Below are 21,033 nucleotides of genomic sequence, written 5' to 3'. Positions count from 1 at the left end.
GTACTGTGGGTACGGCCCCGTCTGCGCCGCGGGCGTCGGGGCGCCGAACTACGACTCCCGGCAGGCTTTGCGGCGGGCTCCGACCGGCTTCCGGTCGTCGCGGGGAGACCCGCGCGCGCGGCGGGACGGCGCGGTGCTGAGGAGAGCGGCGCGCGCGCGGCCGCCCCGCCGGTGCCGCCATGCACAGGTACGGGCCGCGGCGCCGTCCTCGGGGGGGGGGGGGAAAGGGGGCGTGGGGGATAGCCGCGCGGTGCCCGGGCTGCTGTGCGGGAGCACTCGCGGGGGGCGCGCACGGGGATCGCGCCCCGATCCCCTCCCCAACCCCCCCCCGCCCGATGGTGGAGGGCTGTGCATGGGACCCCCGCCAGTCGGGAGCGCGCGCGGGTTTTCTTGAGGTGCCGCGTGCGCTGGGGCGGGGGAGGCGCGTGGGCCCCCACGGTTCGTGGTTAAGGCGGGGGGGGGCCCCGCGGTCCCCGCTCCGCTGCCCCGCGGCGGACGCCCTCCGCATCCCGCCCCGCCCCGCTGGCGGCCGGCTGCTTGCGCGGGGCTCCCGCCGCGCCTTCCCGCCGTCCCGTCCGTCCCGCCCCAGCAGGCCCCGTCTCCATCCGCCCCCGGGGCCTCCTCGCTCGGCCGCTTTCGGCGGGGCCCCGCTCGCCCCCGCGCTCCATCCGGGGACGGGGCGGGAGTCGCGGTCGGTCGCGGAGTGTGCGGGGAGCCCCGCGCCGCGTTCGGGGTCAGCCCGGCGGTGCCGTCAGAGGCTGCGGGCTTTGCTGCGTCTGCAGGAAACACCTCCAGGAGATCCCGTCCTCCAGCAGCAACGTCTCCGCCAGCTTCACCTGGGACTGGGACTCCGGCAAGACCTCGGAGCTTCTCTCGGGCATGGGAGTGTCCGTCCTCAAGAAGGAGAAGCTTGGCAATGAGAACACGCCGCAGGACCTGCTGCTCTCCTCGCCATGTCCTCCTCAGAAACGGCAGAAGGTGAAGGAGAAGGAAAAGGACTTTGTCATTGTGCGCCGGCCTCGGCTGCTCCGTGAGGCAGAGTCAGGTGGGTATCACAAGTCGTTAGCACTTTATTCTTTGCTTTTTTTTTTTTCCCTCTTTCCCAGCGAACTATCACTTCTTGGTCTGGTGGCTTTCAGGCTGGGAAAGATCTGCGCTCTGGTTGGAGCTGAGCTGTGAGCGATGTAAGGGAACCCTTCCAGAGAGGCACAGGGAAGGTGTGACGAAGGGCGTGAGGCTCCTGGGCTGGAAGGGGACAGGCAGAGAAAGAGCAGGGCTCTACCCTGGAGACCTGGGGACCTTGAAGAAGGAGTTGTAGTATGGTGGGTTCCTTTCCCTGGTATCAAAATGTGTTTTTGGTCTCCAGCGACTACAGCGTGCAGAATCAAGAAATGTCTCTCCCCAAGCACTGGGCCGCTGCGTGAAAGGTGGGAATGCCCTCAGACAACCTGTATTTGAATAAGATGCAGTTCTGGGTCATAGGCAGCTCTTCTTGAGCTCCACCACCCAGAAATCTCCCATGTGAATGGCAGTGACTTCTGGAGCCCCGTGTCTACTCGTGAGAAGCTGAGATCGCGCCACATCCTTTCAGATCGTTCTTGGGGGGGGGCGGGGCTGGTGCACATTTCGAGGAGCAGTTTGCAGTACCTGCTTTTCTTCACGTACCATGCAGAAGCATAGCTCGCCTTGGGCTCTCTTCTGGGAGCCGGACATGCGTGGGAAGGATGGGCATTTCAGCAGGGAGGAGAAAAAATAAAAAAAGGACCGTAAAAGCCTTAGAATACAAAGGAAGTAACTGAGATGCTCTTGTTTCCAAAGTGAGTATGTGAATAAAAATTATTGACATTTTTTCAGGGAAATTGTTTTTCTGTAGCTTTAGTATGTGTACTAAGTTTATGTTATGGAAAGCTTTGCATTTGCCAGTCATATTTGTGCAAAGATTGTAATAATATGTTCCTACAATGAAGAGCTGACAGGGGGATGAGTAGTGAGCTGATTTCTGTATAGCCTAGAGAGAGGCTGTGGAGGTGCTTTTAACGACAAAGCGAAACAAGGCATCTGGTCAGCAGGCAGAAACGAGCCAGCTTTAACTAGAACACGTTTGCTCTTTCCCTGTAGGTGTTTATTGGGATGCACTTCCAGATGAATTACTTTTGGCAATCTTTGCATATTTGCCCCTAAATGACTTGCTAAAAGTTTCTCTGATTTCCAAGAGATGGCATCGTCTTTCGTAAGTATTGCTTCTCATCATTTAGTACTAAGAAAACCTTTGCTTCCATAGACTGTTAAATCATCTGGTTCTTGTCTTGCTTATTCAGGTATAATTCAGTTTATGCTGTATGGGTGTTACACATATGTATAATCAAAAGATGGCTCACGTATTTTAACATTAGTAAGTTTTATTGAATAGCTTTCCCTCCTCTTGGTCTTTTGTGACACTGAAAACTTTCTGTGATTGTACTCGTAGTTCTGACCCTTTCTAACTCTCTAACAAGTAAAATTCTGTGCCTTAGGTTTGATGAATCTCTCTGGCAGACTCTTGATCTGACGGGTAGAAATCTGCTGCCAGGAGTGACTGGACAGTTGCTGCCTGCGGGTGTTACTGTATTCCGCTGCCCAAGATCTTGTATTGGGAATCCGTTATTTAAAACGAACAAGTAAGGCTTTTTCTGTGTCTTCTAGATCTTGAAACCACATCTCAAATATTCACAGTTTCTCTGTGTATTTTTGGTTTTAAGGTCTCCACCAGTAGTCATGTTTGTGCTGTCTCTGGAGTGTGGAGCTGATCAGTGGTTAGGCATGTGTTGAAATACCTGTCAGTTACTTAAAACCAAGTCAGTGTGATCTTTGAAAGTATCAAGCACCATCATCCACTCGCAGTTTATATCTTGTATAACCAAGAATTGTCAGCACCACCGCCATTTTTATGTGGGAAGCTCAAGAAAATTGTTGAACTTCAGCAGGATAGATTTTCAGTTGTTATGATGAAAAAGCCTTGAAGATAAAGAGTTCTGCAGTTTTGGCTGGTAGCGTAGCAGTTGGCCCTGTGAGCTTGGTAGTATGTCCAGTCTGCAACTGAATGCAACAGTATAATTACTTTCTGCAAGGTCTGCACGGTTTTAGTGTATGGGCTAGGTTTATGGTATGGGGAATTTGTGGAGCAGGCTTTAATGAAATTTCAGTAACCTGCCTTTTTCCTTTTTTAGACCTCTCAGAGTTCAACATATGGATTTGTCGAACTGCACTGTGTCCGTGGCAGATCTCCAGAGTATTCTTTGTCTGTGTGAAAGGCTGCAGAACCTGAGCCTGGAGGGACTAGTGCTTTCTGATGACATCATCAAGTGAGTGGCATGTTTGGGTATTGTTCTGGTTTGGCTGCGACCGGCAACAAAAGCGCAACGTGGCCACCCCTGCCCCTGCCGGGGGGGCGGAGGAGAATGGAAAGAAAGAGGCAGAAACTGGTGGGTCGGGATAAGGGCAGTTTAACAGAACAGCAAACAAAGGGAACAGCAACAACAACGATACAGATAAGGGGAATACACAACACAAACCGCACAACCCAGAGAGCCGCCCTCCACAACCACCGCCGCGAGCTCCCCACCGCGAGTGAGTTCTTACCGCCCAGCTCCCCCCCACCGGAACCCAGCATGATGGCACATGGTATGGAATACCCGGCTCTGTTTGGCCAGGTGGGGTCAGCCCGCCCAGCTGTGTCCCTTCCTGGAGTCCAGTGAAAATTAACCCTGTCCTGGCCAAACCCAGGACATTATCCACCCCTTATTCCATACCACCTACGTCATGCCCAGGTCCCCCCTTGTCCAGCTGATCACCACCACTTCTCCTGTCTCCAGATACCATTCCCTTAGTCTATGGATCATCACTCTAAAGTGTCCGTTGAGTTCATTTAATCCATGACCTGGGGCTCCATCTGTCGTAATGGTCTTCTGTGGCAGGAGAGGTGATGTGTGGTGATGGGCGGTCACTTGCTGCATCTGGAGCTCATGGCTGATGTATCTGGTGCGGTCAGTGCCCACAGTCTGCGGGCGATGTTGATCTTGATGAAGTTGCTGGGTGCCAGTTGTTGAAAACCAGGTCCAGTTCCATCATCATTGTGCTCTGCTAGGTTTCATCAAAAAGTCCATCCTTCTTTAATCTGGACAAGTCTTACTATGTTACTACTGGTATAACATATAACAATTATAACAGTGATAACAGACAGTGACAGGGTTATTTAACAACTAACTTTATACATTTTATTTATTTATGGGCTATTTTCACCCAAAATGAAATCCCCATGAGGTACACATCGGACTTCCCCATCCTTCTGCAGTACCCACCAGGTGCACTCAGGTCCTTGAGCAAAAGCAGTCTCGTGGACGGGTGTGCCTTTGCCCGAGGCAGGACTAACCCAAACCGTCTTCCCTAACATGTTGGGCATGTGCACTACAGGGACTTCATCCCCTTCTACGGGGCGCTGAGGTTTTGACAGAGCAGGACCAGCCTGGTTGATAGATCCCCTGGTGTTAACCAACCAGGTGGCCTTTGCTAAATGAGTATCCCAACTTTTGAAAGTCCCACCCGCCATTGCTCTCAAAGTGGTTTTTAGCAGCCCGTTGTACCGCTCGATCTTTCCAGAGGCTGGTGCATGGTAGGGGATGTGATACACCCACTCGATACCGTGTTCTTTGGCCCAGGTCTCTATGAGGCTGTTACGAAAGTGAGTCCCGTTGTCCGACTCAGTTCTTTCAGGAGTGCCATCTCGCCACAGGACTTGTATTTCCAGGCCCAGGATGGTATTCCGGGCGGTGGCATGGGGCACAGGGCAGGTTTCCAGCCATCTGGTGGTGGCCTCTACCATTGTGAGCACATAGCGCTTGCCTTGGCGGGTTTGTGGCAGTGTGATGTAGTCAATCTGCCAAGCCTCCCCATATTTATATTTTAGCCATCGTCCTCCAGACCACTGAGGCTTTACGCGCTTGGCTTGCTTGATTGCAGCGCGTGTTTCACATTCATGGATAACCTGTGCAATGGTATCCATGGTCAAGTCCACCCTTCGGTCACGAGCCCATCTGTATGTCGCGTCTCTTCCTTGGTGGCCCGAGGTGTCATGGGCCCACCGAGCTATAAAGAGTTCACCCTTATGTTGCCAGTCCAGATCCACCTGAGCCACTTCAATCTTAGCAGCCTGATCTACCTGGTGGTTGTTTTGATGTTCCTCAGTGGCCCGACTCCTAGGGACGTGGGCGTCCACGTGACGCACTTTTACAGCCAACTGCTCCAGACGGGCAGCAATATCTTGCCACAATGGGGCAGCCCAGATAGGTTTGCCTCTGCGCTGCCAGTTGTTCCTCTTCCATTGCTGCAGCCACCCCCACAAGGCACTGGCCACCATCCAAGAGTTGGTGTAAAGATAGAGCACTGGCCACTTCTCTCGACTGGCAATGTCTAAAGCCAGCTGGATGGCTTTCACCTCTGCAAACTGGCTTGGCTCACCTTCTGCCTCGGCCGTTTCCGCGACCTGTCATGTAGGGCTCCATACAGCAGCCTTCCACCTCTGCTGCTTCCCCACAATGCGACAGGACCCATCCGTGAACAGGGCATACTGTTTCTCATCTTCTGGCAGCTTGTTAAACAGTGGGGTCTCTTCATGTGTCACCTCCTCCTGTGGTGATGCTCCAAAATCTTTGCCTTCTGGCCAGTCCATGATTACCTCCAGAATTCCTGGGCGACTGGGGTTTCCCATTCAGGCGCGCTGGGTGATCAGCGTGACCCACTTACTCCACGTAGCATCGGTGGCATGATGCGTAGAGGGGACCCTCTCTTTGAACATCCAGCCCAGGACCGGCAGTCGTGGTGCTAGGAGGAGCTGTGCTTCAGTGCCCACCACTTCTGAAGCACCTCGAACACCTTCATATGCTGCCAGAATCTCTTTTTCAGTGGGAGTATAGCGGGCCTTGGATCCTTTGTATCCCCGGCTCCAAAACCCCAGGGGTCGACCTCGAGTCTCCCCTGGTGCTTTCTGCCAGACACTCCAGGTTGGGCCATTCTCCCTGGCTGCGGTGCAGAGCACGTTTCTAACATCTTGCCCTGACCGGACTGGACCAAGGGCTACAGCATGAACTATCTCTCTTTTAATCTGTTCAAATGCCTGTCGTTGCTCAGGGCCCCATTCAAAATCATTCTTCTTCCGGGTCACGTGGTACAGAGGACTCACAATCTGGCTGTAATTTGGGATGTGCATCCTCCAAAAACCCACAACACCCAGGAAGGCCTGTGCTTCTTTTTTGCTGGTTGGTGGAGACATGGCTGCTCTTTTGTTGATGACATCCATTGGGATTTGACGACGCCCATCCTGCCATTTTATTTCCAAAAACTGGATCTCTTGCACAGGTCCCTTGACTTCGCTTAATGGCAAAACCGGCTTTCAGAAGGGTCTGAACTATTTTCTCCCCTTTCTCAAAAACCTCCTCCGCTGTGTCACCCCATACAATGATGTCATCGATGTACTGCAGATGTTCTGGAGCTTCACCCTTTTCCAGTGCAGTCTGGATTAGTCCATGGCAAATGGTGGGACTGTGCTTCCACCCCTGCGGCAGTCAATTCCAGGTGTACTGGATGCCCCTCCAGGTGAAAGCAAACTGTGGCCTGCACTCTGCTGCCAAAGGGATGGAGCAGAATGCATTAGCAATGTCAATTGTCGCGTACCACTTGGCTGCTTTTGACTCCAGCTGATACTGAAGTTCTATAGCGTGTCTGGCACGGCAGCACTCAGCGGTGGTGTGACTTCATTCAGGCCACGGTAGTCTATTGTCAGTCTCCACTCTCCAGTAGATTTTCTCACTGGCCATAGGGGACTATTAAAGGGTGAGTGAGTTTTGCTGATCACTCCTTGACTCTCCAGCTGGCGGATCAGCTGATGAATGGGGAGAAGGGAGTCTCGGTTGGTACGATACTGTCGCTGGTGCACCGTTGTGGTCGCGATTGGCACCTGTTGTTCTTCAACCCTCAGCAACCCCACAACGGAAGGATCCTCCGAGACACCAGGCAAAATGGACAGCTGTTTAATTTCTTCCGTCTCCACAGCAGCTATGCCAAAAGCCCACCAATACCCCTTTGGGTCTTTGAAATACCCTCTCCTAAGATAGTCTATCCCAAGGATGCACAGAGCCTCGGGGCCAGTTACAATGGGGTGCTTCTGCCACTCCTGCCCAGTGAGGCTCACTTCAGCCTCCAGTACACTCAGCTCTTGGGACCCCCCTGTCACTCCCGAAATGCAAATGGACTCTGACCCTTTGAACTCTGATGGCATTAAAGTACACTGTGCAGCAGTGTCCACTAGAGCTTTATACTCTTGTGGATCTGACGTGCCAGGCCACCGAATCCACACCGTCCAATAAACACGGTTGTCCCTTTCCTCCACCTGGCCGGAGGCAGGGCCCCTCTAATCCTGGTCAGAGAATTTGCTGCTCACCTGCTGTAAGAATGACTTGGAGGTCCCTTCCAGAGGATCGGAATCAAGATCAGACTGCCTACCTGGTCTTGAGACCTGGCTGCTGGCAACTGGAGTGGCATTTTTCCTAAGAGAATCCCCTTTTGTGATTGTTTTACCTCGCAACTCACGTACTCGTGCCTCTAGACTTGAGGTGGCTTTTCCATCCCACTTCCTCATGTCCTCTCCGTGGTCACGCAGGTAAAAACACAGGGTGCCCTGTGGTGTGTAGCCTCTGTATCCTCTCTCCTGAGCAGAGGAACACTTGCCCCTAATAGCTGAGATGCTGGCCCGTACAGGTGGGGAGTAGGACATGCTCTCTTTCAGTTGTCGGACCTCCCGGGCCAGTTTCTCCACAGCAGAGACAAGAGAGCAAGAGAGGTTTTCCACATATTGCCGGAGTTGGACAGCCACCTCATCCACTGTTGGTGTCTCCTCACCTTTCCAGTTTACAACTGCCAGTGAGTTGGCATATGAGGATGGTGTGCTCCACACAAACTTCCTCCACATGTGCCATGTGCACTGGACTTCATCTGGGTCTGTGGGTACCTGCTCATCATCTGGTTCATAGTAAACCAGCTCCCGCACAGCTAATTCCCTCAAGTACTGAATACCCCTTTCTCTATTGGTCCACCTGCCAGGGTAGCATACAAAATCATCACTGAAGGGGTACCTCTCCCTCACACCTGACAGAAGTCTCCTCCAGAGGCTGAGGATTTGTTCCTTTTTCCCAGTGGCCTTGTCAATGCCCCCATCCCTGGCCAGGGATCCCAGCTGCTTAGCTTCCTTGCCCTCTAATTCCAAGCTGCTGGCCCCGTTATCCCAGCACCACAGCAGCCAGGTGGCAATGTGCTCGCCTGGGTGGCGGCTGAAATCTTTCCGCATGTTTCGCAGCTTGCCCAGGGACAGGGACCGGGTGATGATCTCTGTCTCTGTCTCCTGTGATGACCCTGGCTCATCGTCATCCCTCCCGGCGTGATCTGCTCTCTTTGCGTCTTTCTTTAGTTTTATAGGTGTGACTGCTACCGGCACAGGTTGGTCATTGGGCTCAGCCGCGATGCCTGTGGCTGGAGCTGGGGCTGGAGCAGCTGCTGTGCCTGCCAGGGAAACCGGGGCTGCCCCTGCAGCTGTGGCAGTGACAGCGGTGGTGCCGGTCGGGGGGGCTGTGACTGACTGCTGGGCTGGAGGGGCTGCGGGGCCGGCTGGGGGGGCAGCACCAGTCGCAGTGCCTGCCGCTTCGTTTCCCCCCCTTTCCCCTTTAGGGCACTGAACAGTGTTGAACAGGGCTCGGTAGGCGTGGGCCAGACCCCAGCACATTGCTGTGATTTGTGTCTCTCTGGAGTTCCCAGGGTGGCAGCACACTTTTTTCCGATATTTTACTAGTTCGTCCTGATTCTGCACTTGCTCAAGGGTGAGTTTAAAAAACACCGGGGGTGTCCACTGCCCTAGGTACTTGCCCATGCTGTTCCACACACCCAGCCACTCACAGCTATCCAGCCCTGGGGCAGGTCTCTGCTCGATGTTCTTAACTACTTGTTTAGCCCTAAACAAAACCTGAAACCCATTCAGGAGGCAGAACAATAGGAGTGTGCTGGCCTGAGCATCCCATGGGTACTCGAAATTCTCAAAAGCCATTAGGACCAGCCTGAAGGTGTCGGGGGGGGGGGGGGGGGGGGGGGGGGGGGGGGGAGGCGAAAGAGTGGGGGAAGGTATCCCCTCTGGTTTTCCTCACAGATTGGGTTTGATTATTAACAAATTCTAAGACATAGGATCTGAGGTATGGAAATGACCGCAGTGCCACATGCAAATACAAGCCTAATTCCTGCACAGTAACATTATCATGTCGTAAGTCGACATCGTACAGTACAGCAAAGTCATCATCCTGATCCTTTTTCCAGAGGTAATGAACAGCACCACAGGGAAAACATAGTGCAAGTACGGATGCAAAAACCACAGCCATCTGATCAAAGTCAGAAACATTTTTACTGGCGACTATTTAACTAACACAGTAAATGCTTACAACAAATTATAACAAAATCTAAGAAAGCTGTTTTAACACCCGCTGCTCACCCCTGCTGTTATCCCTACCCCACGCTTGGGCGCCAAATTAATGTTCTGGTTTGGCTGCAGCCGGCAACAAAAGCGCCACGCGGCCGCCCCTCCCCCTGCCGCGGTGCGGAGGAGAATGGAAAGAAAGAGGCAGAAACTGGTGGGTCGGGATAAGGGCAGTTTAACAGAACAGTAAACAAAGGGAACAGCAACAACAACGATACAGATAAGAGGAAAACACAAAACAAATCCGCCCTCCACACCACCTTGAGCTCCCCAGCCGAGAGTGAGTTCTCGCCCCCACCGGAACCCAGCATGGTGGCACATGGTATGGAATACCCGGCTCTGTTTGGCCACGTGGGGTCAGCCCGTCTGGCTGTGTCCCTTCCTGGATTCCGGTGAAAATTAACCCTGTCCTGGCCGAACTCAGGACAGGAATATTCAGCAAATACCTTCTGTTTGGTGCTATCGTTTTGTGCAGGCCAGCGAAGGAGTGCAGTTGAGGGTTGTTCACTGTGGGAGTCTCTTGAAATGGCCAGTTTGTAGATGAGCTGACTCTTTCCTCTCTATCCCCAAGAGATGATGTGAGGAGGAAGCACCCTTCTGGAACAGAATAGGGAGAGCCTGGAGAAAGCTGCTCATCTCTCTAGGGTTTATGTGTCCGTTGGCTGTTCCCGCAGCCAAGCTGTACAGCAGAACTACTTTTATTTTACCATTTCTGTGCTCCCAAGAGAACTTTGTGTTGGGCATACAGGTTCTTTTCTATTTTAAGGTATCTCAGCAGCTATCCCATCAGATGCTCGTTGTTTCTCTGCACTACTTCTCACTCGTTTGTTGAACTTCACTCCGAGTGTCTGGAAAATTACAGATTCTGTCAAGCAGATGAGCTGTTGTTTGGTTAAACTGGAGAGGCACTAATGAGTGTGCAGTCAGCCTTCTGTTCAGTCACACCAGGTGACTGTGGAGGTGCCAGGGACCATAGGTCAGATGGAAGAGACTCTGGGTGTCCTGCTTCCTACTTTTGAGCTTTCAGATGCTGTCCTCATACACCGGGGTGAGGGTTGAGAACGGAGCACAAATAAACCAATATATTTTGACTTTTGATACCAGATAAAAAGTGTTTGAAAACTGGGTACTAATTAGCCCCCAATGATGGAATTTTATTGCCTTGTGTACAAATGTAGATACTGGGCTTAAGGGTTTTTCCAGGTTTTGTCACCAGCATTTCTATTCTAGTCTTGCAAACAAATGTGTTCGAGGGGATGCTATTTGGAGATTTATTTTGTTCTGAAACAACCTCTATCTTGCAGAGGGGTGACTTCAGAAATGGGAAGATTGTTTTGTCTTTTGTAGAGCTATAGTAATCTCTAATAAGCCATGGTGTGTGTTTAATGGCATACAGCAGGAGAAGGTGAAAAGAACTTGTTTCCTTTCAAACTTATTGGTTTATAAATATGCAGACTTGTCAGGAATGTCAGGTAAATAGGCAAGTATGACTTTCAAAGTTGTGCCGTGATGCAGCAAGTACAGAATTGAGATCCTTAGTGACTCTCAGGTTGGTCAGCTTACTAAAGATGCAGTGCTGCTTGTTTTATGAATAATCCTGCACCTGGGATCTTGGCTCTTAAAAATAATCACGTATCCTAGCAAGGCGAGCAATGTTCCAGCATTTAAATTTTATCAGATGTTTTTCTTTCTTCCTCTCTACAGGAGCGTTGCTAAGAATTCTGGTTTGATACGACTAAATCTCTGTGGATGCTCAGCATTTTCTGCAGAAGCCTTGGGACTCATGTTGAGCAGCTGTTCTGTGTAAGACAAAAATAGTTTTTGCTGTTCCTGCTTACTGTTATTCCTGAGAAAAAGGATTATTTTTATTTTTCTCATAGGCTTCTCAATTGTACTTCTCTCTAATATCTTTTTTTTAATGAGCTTGTTTCTGTTCCTAAATGCCTAACAGTTGATTATTAGTTGAATAGTCACATAGTTTCTTTCCACCAAGCTATTTTCTTCTTTAATAGCAAAGATGCATTTCAGTAGTTTTTCATGAGTTTCCTTAATCATTCTGAAAGGAAGTCTTGTTGGTGGGTGAACCCCATTTATGTTCCTTTGATTATCAAGTGAATTTTATTTTCTTAATGAAAGCAGTATGTGATCCTCAAAAAGTGAAAGTGTGTGTGTTGAAACTGAAAAGTGGAGTCCCAGAGCTCCCTTTGCAATCAGACTACAGCATGAACGGCAGAAAACATTGTGCCTTTCCATCCATGACAGAACAATCCTTCAGCAACGTTCTACTTTATGAAGGGCTGTGTTCAGACTGACAGCTCCAGCGGTTAAACTTTCTGCTGGCAGGCAGTCGCTAAACTGAGCCCCAGTTGGTCTGGGATTTTATATCCTGATCTTTCTGCTGACCTCTTGTGAGATGCTGGACGATCTGCTTAATGTTTGCTTCTGCAAAACCGTGGTTTTAGTCAAGCCGCAGGTTAGTGGACAGACAAAGCCTTAGTCTTCCTCTGCCTCTCATGGGTAGGTAATGCTTTCTGTTGCTGGGTCCGATTACTTGGACCGTGAGCTCTTTAGAGAATGGCAGTCTGTACAGTGCACAGTGAATAGCAGATGGCAAACCTGATCCTAGGAATGCTTGTGGCAACTTAACTGGTTTTTTTTTCATTTACGAAGAGATTGCCCCTGCTCTTGCCTGAGATTGGTAAACGCTCTGCTGGTGCTGTTCACTGTGCCTTTGTCCTCTGGTTACATCTACAACACCTGCACATAAAACAAATACTTTGTCCCAGCCCCGAATGGTGACAGGCTATAGGTAATGACGCATGTAAAGAGGGTGAAGGTCACAACGTGGCCAATGCTTATATAAAACTATGAAGCATTTTATGCTAATTAGGATCAGTTGGTCATCTCACCAATGCTAATAATGGATAGCCTTTTTTCCTCTCAATATGAACATCTGTTCAGTAGTAACAGATTCAGGTCACAAAGCTAGAAGCAAGATGAAAAGACAGTGTCTCCCTCTGGCAGTCCCCGGAGAGAACCATGTCACTTCCTCAGACGTTACCAAATCATTCCTGCTGGAAGTGGCCTTGGGAAGTCACGTCAAACCTTTGCCCAGAGCAGGGTCTAAATTCAGCATTGGCCAGGCTGAGGAGGACTTTCTCTAGCTGGATCTTGAAAACTCCAAAGACAGATTCGACAGCCTCGCTGGGCAACCTGATCCAGTGCTTAGTTATAGTCATAGTGAAATTTGTAGTCACGAATACAGGAAGTTGGTAGTAGGTGTGTTGTCCTAAAAGGGGGATCGTTTATCCGGCGTGCAATATGCCAATATACAGACAGAGCAGAGGTATTGTCTTTATTGCATATTTGGGCAGATACGGATGCTAGGTGATAATTCCACAAAGCAAGCACCCGACTTGGCAGAGTTACAAGGATTATGTACTCTTACTAAAACAAGGAAATTACTCATTACGTTCCGACTGGTTCATGGTATTACACGCTTATCTTAGAGATATACTCCTTCCTTACTTAACTACGTGTGCTTGCAAGCTGGGGTGGTGCAGCCTTTTTGGTACTGAATTGAGTCGGTGGTCACGGTCTCCCCCTGCCACCTCTTCCTTTTTGCTAGTTATCCTAGGTTTTTGTTAACTTCATGCTTCGTCAGCAATCGTCTGGCTTTCAGCACCTTCTGGGCTGGATGTTCCTCTTTCATCAGTCTGCTAGCTCCTCTTCAAGGGCATAGTCATTAGTAAGACATGCGTTGTTTATACAAAGTAGTCAGGCCTAAATGAAGCAGTGTCACTACGACCTAAGCATTTCTGCCCCATATTACTACGACCGAAGAATTACTGTGATCTAAATATTTCTGCCCGATATCCAAGGTGTTACAAGTTTTTGCCTTAAAAATATGAACTGTAATAGATAATATCAGAACTCAAACTGTATTTCAGTCATTCTTCCAAACAACTGTTTGTTCATTTGTGTGTAGGTTGGAGGAGCTGAACTTGTCCTGGTGTGACTTCACAGCCACCCATGTCAAAGCAGCAGTCAATCATGTCTCTTCAAAAGTAACCCAGTTAAATTTAAGTGGATACAGACAGAATCTACAAATATCAGGTAAACAGCAGCACGGCAAACATTTATCCCACTATGGGATAAAGCAGCAGGCTTTGTGTTTACTTCAGGTTGGCATCTGCTGTGTGTACAGAAAAATCATGCCCTAACAGATGTTAGGACTGTTTTGTGCTCTATATAGCTTGATGTTCTTGCTGTCAAGAATCTTACTCATGTCTCTGGCTCAGCCATGAGGAGTGAGGTGGTTTGTTGTCTGAATTTAAAAATAGTCAAGTGAAAGCTCATTTCATCTTCAGTTGAAAGGTATACCACTTACTTCTGAAGTAAGTCCTGGAAGCAGGGTACACTGGATCCCATGTTCCACTGTGAACTGTGAATTAGCTGTCCAGATACTGTTCTTGGAGTCTTCGTAAGGCTTCTGTTATTGTGGCTGCTGAAAGCATTTTCCAAAAGTGAGCAGTCGTAGTAAGTACTTGAGCTTCAGCCTGACTTGGTGTCCTGCAGATACCGGTTAATTAGGAAGGCAAATAATTTCAGTAATTAACATTAACTATTTACTTGCTAATTGTTCTAGGAGGGAAAGTTGGGTAAAGTTGCAGAGTGATAGAAAATGCAGAGAAATCTAGATTTGGGGAGAGGGCACAACAAAATGGACAAAAGCATAGATAAAGGGTGAAATGGCTTTGGTGGTAAAGAGAAATTAATTTTCTAAATGAGCAAATGTGATGATAGGGCATTGGCTGGCAAGCAGGTAGGTGACACACAGACTGTGACCTTTTTTTTTTCTGTTTAAATGTCACCTCTACCTTGGCGTGCATTCCCTTGTGATGCAGAAATACACCAGTTGTCTTTTTATCTCATCCCAAAACCCGTAAACAAACATGCTACGTAATCCCGTCCAAATAAGGAATTTGAACCTTCTGTTGATCTAACCATTAGAGACAATGTGCAGAGCTCTTTGGTTTGCAAAACACTTTCTATGAGTAATTTTACTCTGTTTCAATGCAATTTATAAGGCATAAGATTTGAATAGTCCACTAATCATCGTAACTTAGGTATTGTTTTCTTTAGTTTTTGCACATGAATTCTGAAATGGCAAAATCCTCTTGTGTGTTTATGAGCACCTTGCTAAGAATAGTGGCCCCTTAAGTGATATCTCAGCCACAGGTGATTCTATGCTATTTGCAGACAATGAAGGAGTGGTCTCAAGAATGTACAGTTTCAATCAGGAATACCAGAACTTTCTGTCATGAGGAAAGAACTTTCTGTGGGTAAAACTGGAGATGCCTAAAGGACTTGATGCTCTGAAAGGGTACTTGATGTGTGGAAAATTTTTAGTATTTTTTCACTACGTGTAGGAATTTCAGCTGTCTCACCATTACTGTATTTCAGCAGATCTCTGCGGCAATTTCATTTGAAGTATTCACTTTCTAAGTTGTTGGTGCAGTTGACTTTTAGGAGCACTTCTTTGGACTAAATGGACCTGTTTTGATGAGGATTTAAAAAGTCTCTACTGTAAGGTGTCATGATAGGCAGACTATATGCTGTAAGTGTGAAGTGTGTATCTTTTTAACAAAAAGTTGTGTTTCAGTTGTGGGCTTCCAGTAGAAAAGATATAGATGAACATACATGAAAGTGAGTAGGCTGTATAAAGCACGTTCGTCTTGTTACTGAAAGAAGGACTGACTCTGTGTGACCTCTTTTCAGACGTTAAAACACTGGTGGAAAGATGTCCTTTTCTCGTCCATTTAGATCTAAGGTAAGAGGACCTGTGCAGCAAGTCTTTAAATTCTTATGGTTTAGGGGATTGCTAATTCTATTGCAGTCCAGTAATTATATAGCAATAATGCATGATTGTGTAGGATTTCACAATCACAAAATGCTTTTAGTGCTAAACCTACAAAAGATTTTCTATCTGGCATGACCAAATCTGGAGTAGGTAACTAACCTGGAGAGTTCTTTGTTACTTCAGCATAAATGTTACATACATACAGGATTTGTTAACTAACAAGTTATTGCAGTCAATAGGTAGAGTGGGAGGAAGTGGTTAGATGTGTAAGGTTTATGAGCCTAGCATCCTAGAGGGGGTTTGGTTCAGCTCTGGTATAAATTTATTACTTGGCTGTAGAACTGAAAAAAAAAAAAAAAGGTATTTTGGTTTTGGTATTTTGGTCAATTAAAATATTTTGAAATCTGGATGGGTAAAGAAATTACCTTTTCATGGCATGAGTTCTGCTGCTGAATATCTGCCTGCAGAGAAGCTTCTGCTTTGCTTGGCCTTCGGTGAAAGTCAGCACACCCCCGCAATACACACACACATACGGAATGGTTTGCTTCCATATTGAGCAAAAAAAATACTTCGGTGGTAGAAAAAGAAGTAGATACTCATTAAATTTCTCAGCCTGAATTTTGGAAATACCAAATTTACTGCTGCTTTATACTTGAACCTCTATTTCATGTGCTCTCATGTACAGTGACAGCGTGATGTTGAAGCCTGAGTGTTTCCAGTATTTTCATCAACTCACCTTTCTACAACATCTGTGTCTTAGCCGGTGTTATCAGATATCACCTGCTGCCTTGGTGTAAGTAATCTCTAAATGGCTTTGATTTGCTATTCATACAGAGGATAAGTTCATTTAAACTTGCTTTATTCTAGTTTTAGAATTGCAAGTACTGTTTTGAAAAAACTTACTGGTATGAGAAATTAGGAATACAGAACTGAGATAAAATAACGTGACTGCCAGAGCGCGTACTTTTGAGAATCCAGGCTGGAACCAAAGGCATATCAGCTAATAGTTCTGTGATGTTAGTCTGTACTCATGGAACTTGCTGCTCAGTGTGTGCATCCTGTCTTCTCTTAGTGGCATTATACTACTGGAGCATCACTGTGAGGTACAGCTGGAGGTTCCAGTCCTGCCAGTGACCCACATCAGTGTCAATATTAGGCTTTCAGTTATGCAGGAAGGAAGGTATAGTCCTTTGGAAAAGTTAGCAGTTGACAGTGCTTGCTGACTAGCTAATTCGTTTATATTCCTTTGCTTTTGTGTGCACCTGTATCACTTACTGCTTGCCACTGAAACACAGCTTAGAGTTACTTGTTTGTGAGGGGCTTTTCTGCCTTTTATTAGTATAGCAGCTATCCGTCTTAATCCTCTCGGGAAGGATGTCAGTCACGAGGAAATGCTCAACAACAAGAAAAAGGTTGTGAGAGGAACAGGACTATCAAAATGGAAATCTGAAGAACTTTCTGCAGCAGTGTGTGCTGTCATGATGATAGCTTGTGTGTCTCTGCCTTTCGATTTTCTTCCATACTTGCTTGTAGATACACAGTTCACACTGTGACTGGGCAAACATGAAACAATCAAGAAGCCAGGGCTGGCTACACACCAAAAAACAACCTGACAGATTGGAGACTGATAGTACCTACGGGCTTGTGTCCTCTGAGCCACATCCTGGGACTTCATGTGGAGCAATTCCTTCCACTTGTTCTAAATATTTAGTCCAGGGAAATGAAAGGGGAAGAACCAGTTTGTGTTCACTCTCGGAGAGAGAGAGAGAACCGCAAGAAGCAATTTTATTCAGCTGGTTTCCTGAATTGTCAGTACAGAGAACTAGTTTCAATTAAATATGTGCTTCTGAAAAGTACGGAGGAGAATTCAGCTTACTTCTGAGAAATTAGTGTAAGTGCAGTTATCTAGTTTGGGTACAGACTGGGGAAAAAAAATGTTTGCAAGTTTGTGACTAATTTTTTTATTTTTCTCTTTCTAGAGAACTTGGTGAAATTCCAACATTAAAGACTCTTCAGGTATTTGGAATAGTGACTGATAGCTCCCTACAACTGCTCAGAGAAACGCTTCCTGACATGAAGATCAATTGTTCACACTTTACAAGTATCGCAAGGCCAACTGTTGGCAGTAAAAAGAACCATGAGATTTGGGGCATCAAATGCAGATTGACGCTGAGAAATCCTAGTGGCTTATGATCGTGTACAGTGCACTGGATGTGATGGATACACTGTATGTAGTGAAGCTCCTTACGAAGCAGAGTGCTGGAGCACCTTTAATCACAGTACTGTTATTGTAAAAAGCATTTTAACCTCGTCTTATGCCTTAATGTAGTTTCATAAATATTTTTACAGGTTTTTTTTTCCTTAAAGCTTTTAGAAATCTGATGATCAACTATAGAATTTTTCTTTATTTTTTTTAACAGGAGAGCTTGTTTAAAAAACATTATGAAACAATTGTTTTAACTAAACAATGTCACCCTCTAGCAACTGTTTCAAGTTCTGATGCAGCTTGTGTTGCTCTCAGGTGTTCTAAGGGTGCTTTTCGTTAACTTTTCCAACTCTACAACTCCTGAAAGAGTGTGTAGAGGTGCTAGATATCTTAGTAAGGCTTATTAAGGAATTGTCTTTGTCTGAGTTTGCAGAAATCAAAATGAATGATGGTATTAAACCTGTTCAAATGCTTAATTGAATAAGATGTACAGTAAGATGAGAAGTTGCCCGCTGATTGTGAGAAGGACAGAGGACTGAGTCCAAGTTCACCAAATCTGAAAAGAGTTAAGTCAAGGAAGAGATGTCTACACAAAAGTAGTCAAGAGACAGCTCAATACTGTACAATTTAAGAAGTGGTATAAAGGAGCTACAATGAAGTGTTTCTGACTTCTGGAGTCTGAAAAAATAGTCTGAAAAGCCCATTCAGAATAAGCATCTCTAAAGTAGCTGCCAGTTATCAGTTGTTTCATGTTGTGGTGCTAGGTTTTCTAATACTGCAGAGGTTTAGTGTAGCTTCTGAGAGCCTGATCTCAGACAAACTTCTTTAAAATGTTCTCTTACTTCCTTTAAAGAGTAAGATCTTTCAGCTGAAACTGATAAATTGGCAGAAGTCTTGCAGGAGGGTTCAAATGGTTCTAGATCTCAGACCAAAACCAAAACCTGGGACTGCAGCCTAAGAGTGCCGAAAGGAAGAGATGCTTCAGTGCTATTAAGAGACATTAATTTCGCTTGTGCAGTAGCTTACATTTGTAGTATCATTTCACTGCTTGTATCGGTAACACTAACCACTACTGTCTGGTGTTGGTTTTTTTAGAAGTCATGAAGAACCGAGTAACAGTCAAAAAAAAAAACAAACCCCACCCAGAAAACCAAACTAAAGACAGGGACAGGTAATGACTTTAAATAAAACTTTGATCGTGGTCTATCATCAGGGTCTTCATGCGTGAGCCTGGAATGTTCAGCAGGTGTGTTAGTTGAGAAGTCCTAGGGCAAAAGTTGCACCATGTGCAGGGCACGCATATGGTGCAGTTGTTCCCATGACTGCAGTAAGCAAGCAGGTGGTGAGTTTATTCACGGCTGCTTAAGGCTAGCCTACAGCATTGCTGCAGGGCTGTTGAGTAGGTGTAGTGTTTCCTATCTCAGTCTGTCAGGAGTAATACCTGGTAGTACGGAACAGATTAATTACTGTGGAAAGGTTGTAGGAGTACTAGAATTTGTTATTTACTTTCTATAGTATAGCAAATACAGCAGTACCATGTTTATCTAAGTTGTTTTGTTTTTTATTAAATTTAAGAGAGTGTAAGTAACACTTGAGTCACTAATGGGCTTGTACCTCTTAACAAAGGAGTTAATGGGCAACATACTGTGTGGAAGCTGGAGTGTGGAAGTGATGGGAGGTTGGAGGATACTGGATATTCTACTGCTTCACTGTTTGCAGCCTTAGGTTTATGCCTTAAATCACGTCAAGAAAAAAAGTAGATCTTTGCAGCACAGCACTATTGTGAATTCTTGTTCTCCCAATGCACAATGTAACCCATACAACTTCTCTTGCATTTTAATAAAGATCTAAGGAAGTGCTATATTGTACAAAGTGACTGATGGATGGGAGAACACCTTCCGTGACTCGCCACCAACTTTGTGCCATGGGTTTAAAAAAAAAGGGGGGGGGAAACCTGTCCAAGCAATGTCTAAACAATGGTGGTTTAGAGAACAGTGTTATCACCAATACATTTAGCAGGCTGTACTTTAAAACCCTGTACAGAATTGGTGTAGTAGTATGGCTTTAGCTAGAAAGAATCATCCCGAACTTAGTTGTAAGTACCAGGTTCAGTGGTGGAAGAGGACAAACATTTCTATTGCAGGTCTATTGGTTATGGTGGTGGCTGTGGCAGACACATAATGGAATTCTGTCCTGTCCCATGCGGCAGGTAAGGGGAGGGGAGCTTTTCCGATTCTCTGTGTGGTACCCAGGAGTCACGACAATGACTTAAGAAGCTTGATTGCTTAAAATCAAAGCTTTACTTGGAATTCTGTGAGATTACAAAAGATGGTAACTTTGCAACTTTATAATGATGTTACTTTTAATGCAGTGGAGTTACAACGGATATTGATTTGGTAAAACTTAGAATAAACTGCAAAATACAGCAGATTGACAGACTTCTTACAACATTACCCTTACGTGCTTAGAAAGTCAGAGATATAGCTGAAAGGAAAACAAATAAGAGAAAACATACCACCACCCCTGGATCCAGCGACAGTCTGTGCTGGTCGCCAGGGTCCACCGGTGGTGGGGACACGCTAAGAGCCTTGTCCACTCTCATGTTCACTTATTTCAGGATTGCACAAGCCTGGGTGCTCAGTAGTTTCCCACAAACCAAGCACACTTTGGCTTAAGTGTGGTAAACGTTTATATGTTTTGAGCAACAGTTACCCTTACTTCTGCAGCTACGTTTAATCACTCTCTTCCCCCATGGGTCCTTACACATCTCACCTCCGTTAAAAGCCACGGCATCCTCCCTTTCTACTGTGCACACTCAGTGTAAGGGTCTTTGCTTGGGCTGGGGTCTCCAGCTCAGGGGGTGTGATTTGTAGTCTTACAAGGAGGGTAGTTCAACTGAAGAGGCATGAATTCTCAGTTCTGCTGCCGATTTTGCAGCATACATAAAACATTCTGATTAACTGTTCTTCTCAAGGTCCAGTCACTCCAGCATACACTCGGTTAAAGATACGAAGTGTTTCTTCTTCTGACAGGGTGATTCCATGTCCTTGGTTGAGCAAGTCTGTAACCGTGAGATGTGCCTTACCTGGGAGGCTGGCTACTATTCAACAACAATTAATCAGCTAAGTTTCAGAGTTTGCTTAATTCGAGCATCTCTGTTTCTCAAGACGGAGATTTGAGACAAGTGTTCACTTAGATCTGGGGCCTTACAAGGTCCTCTGGGTAAGGTGCACTACTGACCTTTTCCCAGCCAAAAGAAGTTATTTGGTAGCTCCAAGCATACCCAGAACTGCTACAAAGTCCCTGCATTTTACCTAAAGCACAAAGGCTTAGAAACCATTACTTAAAACAAACTGCAGAGTAAGTGAGAAGCTGAGCACATGAAACACTTTTGAAAGTTGAAGTAAGGCACAGGACAGC

At 46.8% G+C, this 21,033-nt stretch overlaps 1 protein-coding gene across 1 annotated transcript; it reads left to right on the top strand.

Moving 5' to 3' along the window:
- Window positions 1–99: 99 nt before the first annotated feature.
- Window positions 100–19,490, top strand: SKP2 (S-phase kinase associated protein 2). Its single transcript, XM_075411600.1, has 10 exons — window positions 100–187; window positions 783–1,045; window positions 2,119–2,230; window positions 2,514–2,657; window positions 3,207–3,341; window positions 11,249–11,347; window positions 13,533–13,660; window positions 15,326–15,377; window positions 16,093–16,200; window positions 17,387–19,490. The coding sequence occupies exons 1-10, from the start codon at window positions 180–182 to the stop codon at window positions 17,598–17,600; spliced, it is 1,263 nt and encodes a 420-aa protein (XP_075267715.1). The 5' UTR covers window positions 100–179; the 3' UTR covers window positions 17,601–19,490.
- The last annotated feature ends 1,543 nt before the right edge of the window (window positions 19,491–21,033 follow it).

The sequence above is a fragment of the Opisthocomus hoazin genome, chromosome Z, assembly GCF_030867145.1.
Source record: "Opisthocomus hoazin isolate bOpiHoa1 chromosome Z, bOpiHoa1.hap1, whole genome shotgun sequence".
NCBI classification, from domain to species: Eukaryota; Metazoa; Chordata; class Aves; order Opisthocomiformes; family Opisthocomidae; genus Opisthocomus; species Opisthocomus hoazin.
Note: the sequence above shows the minus strand (reverse complement) of the source record. Positions and strands in the feature narration are given on the sequence as shown.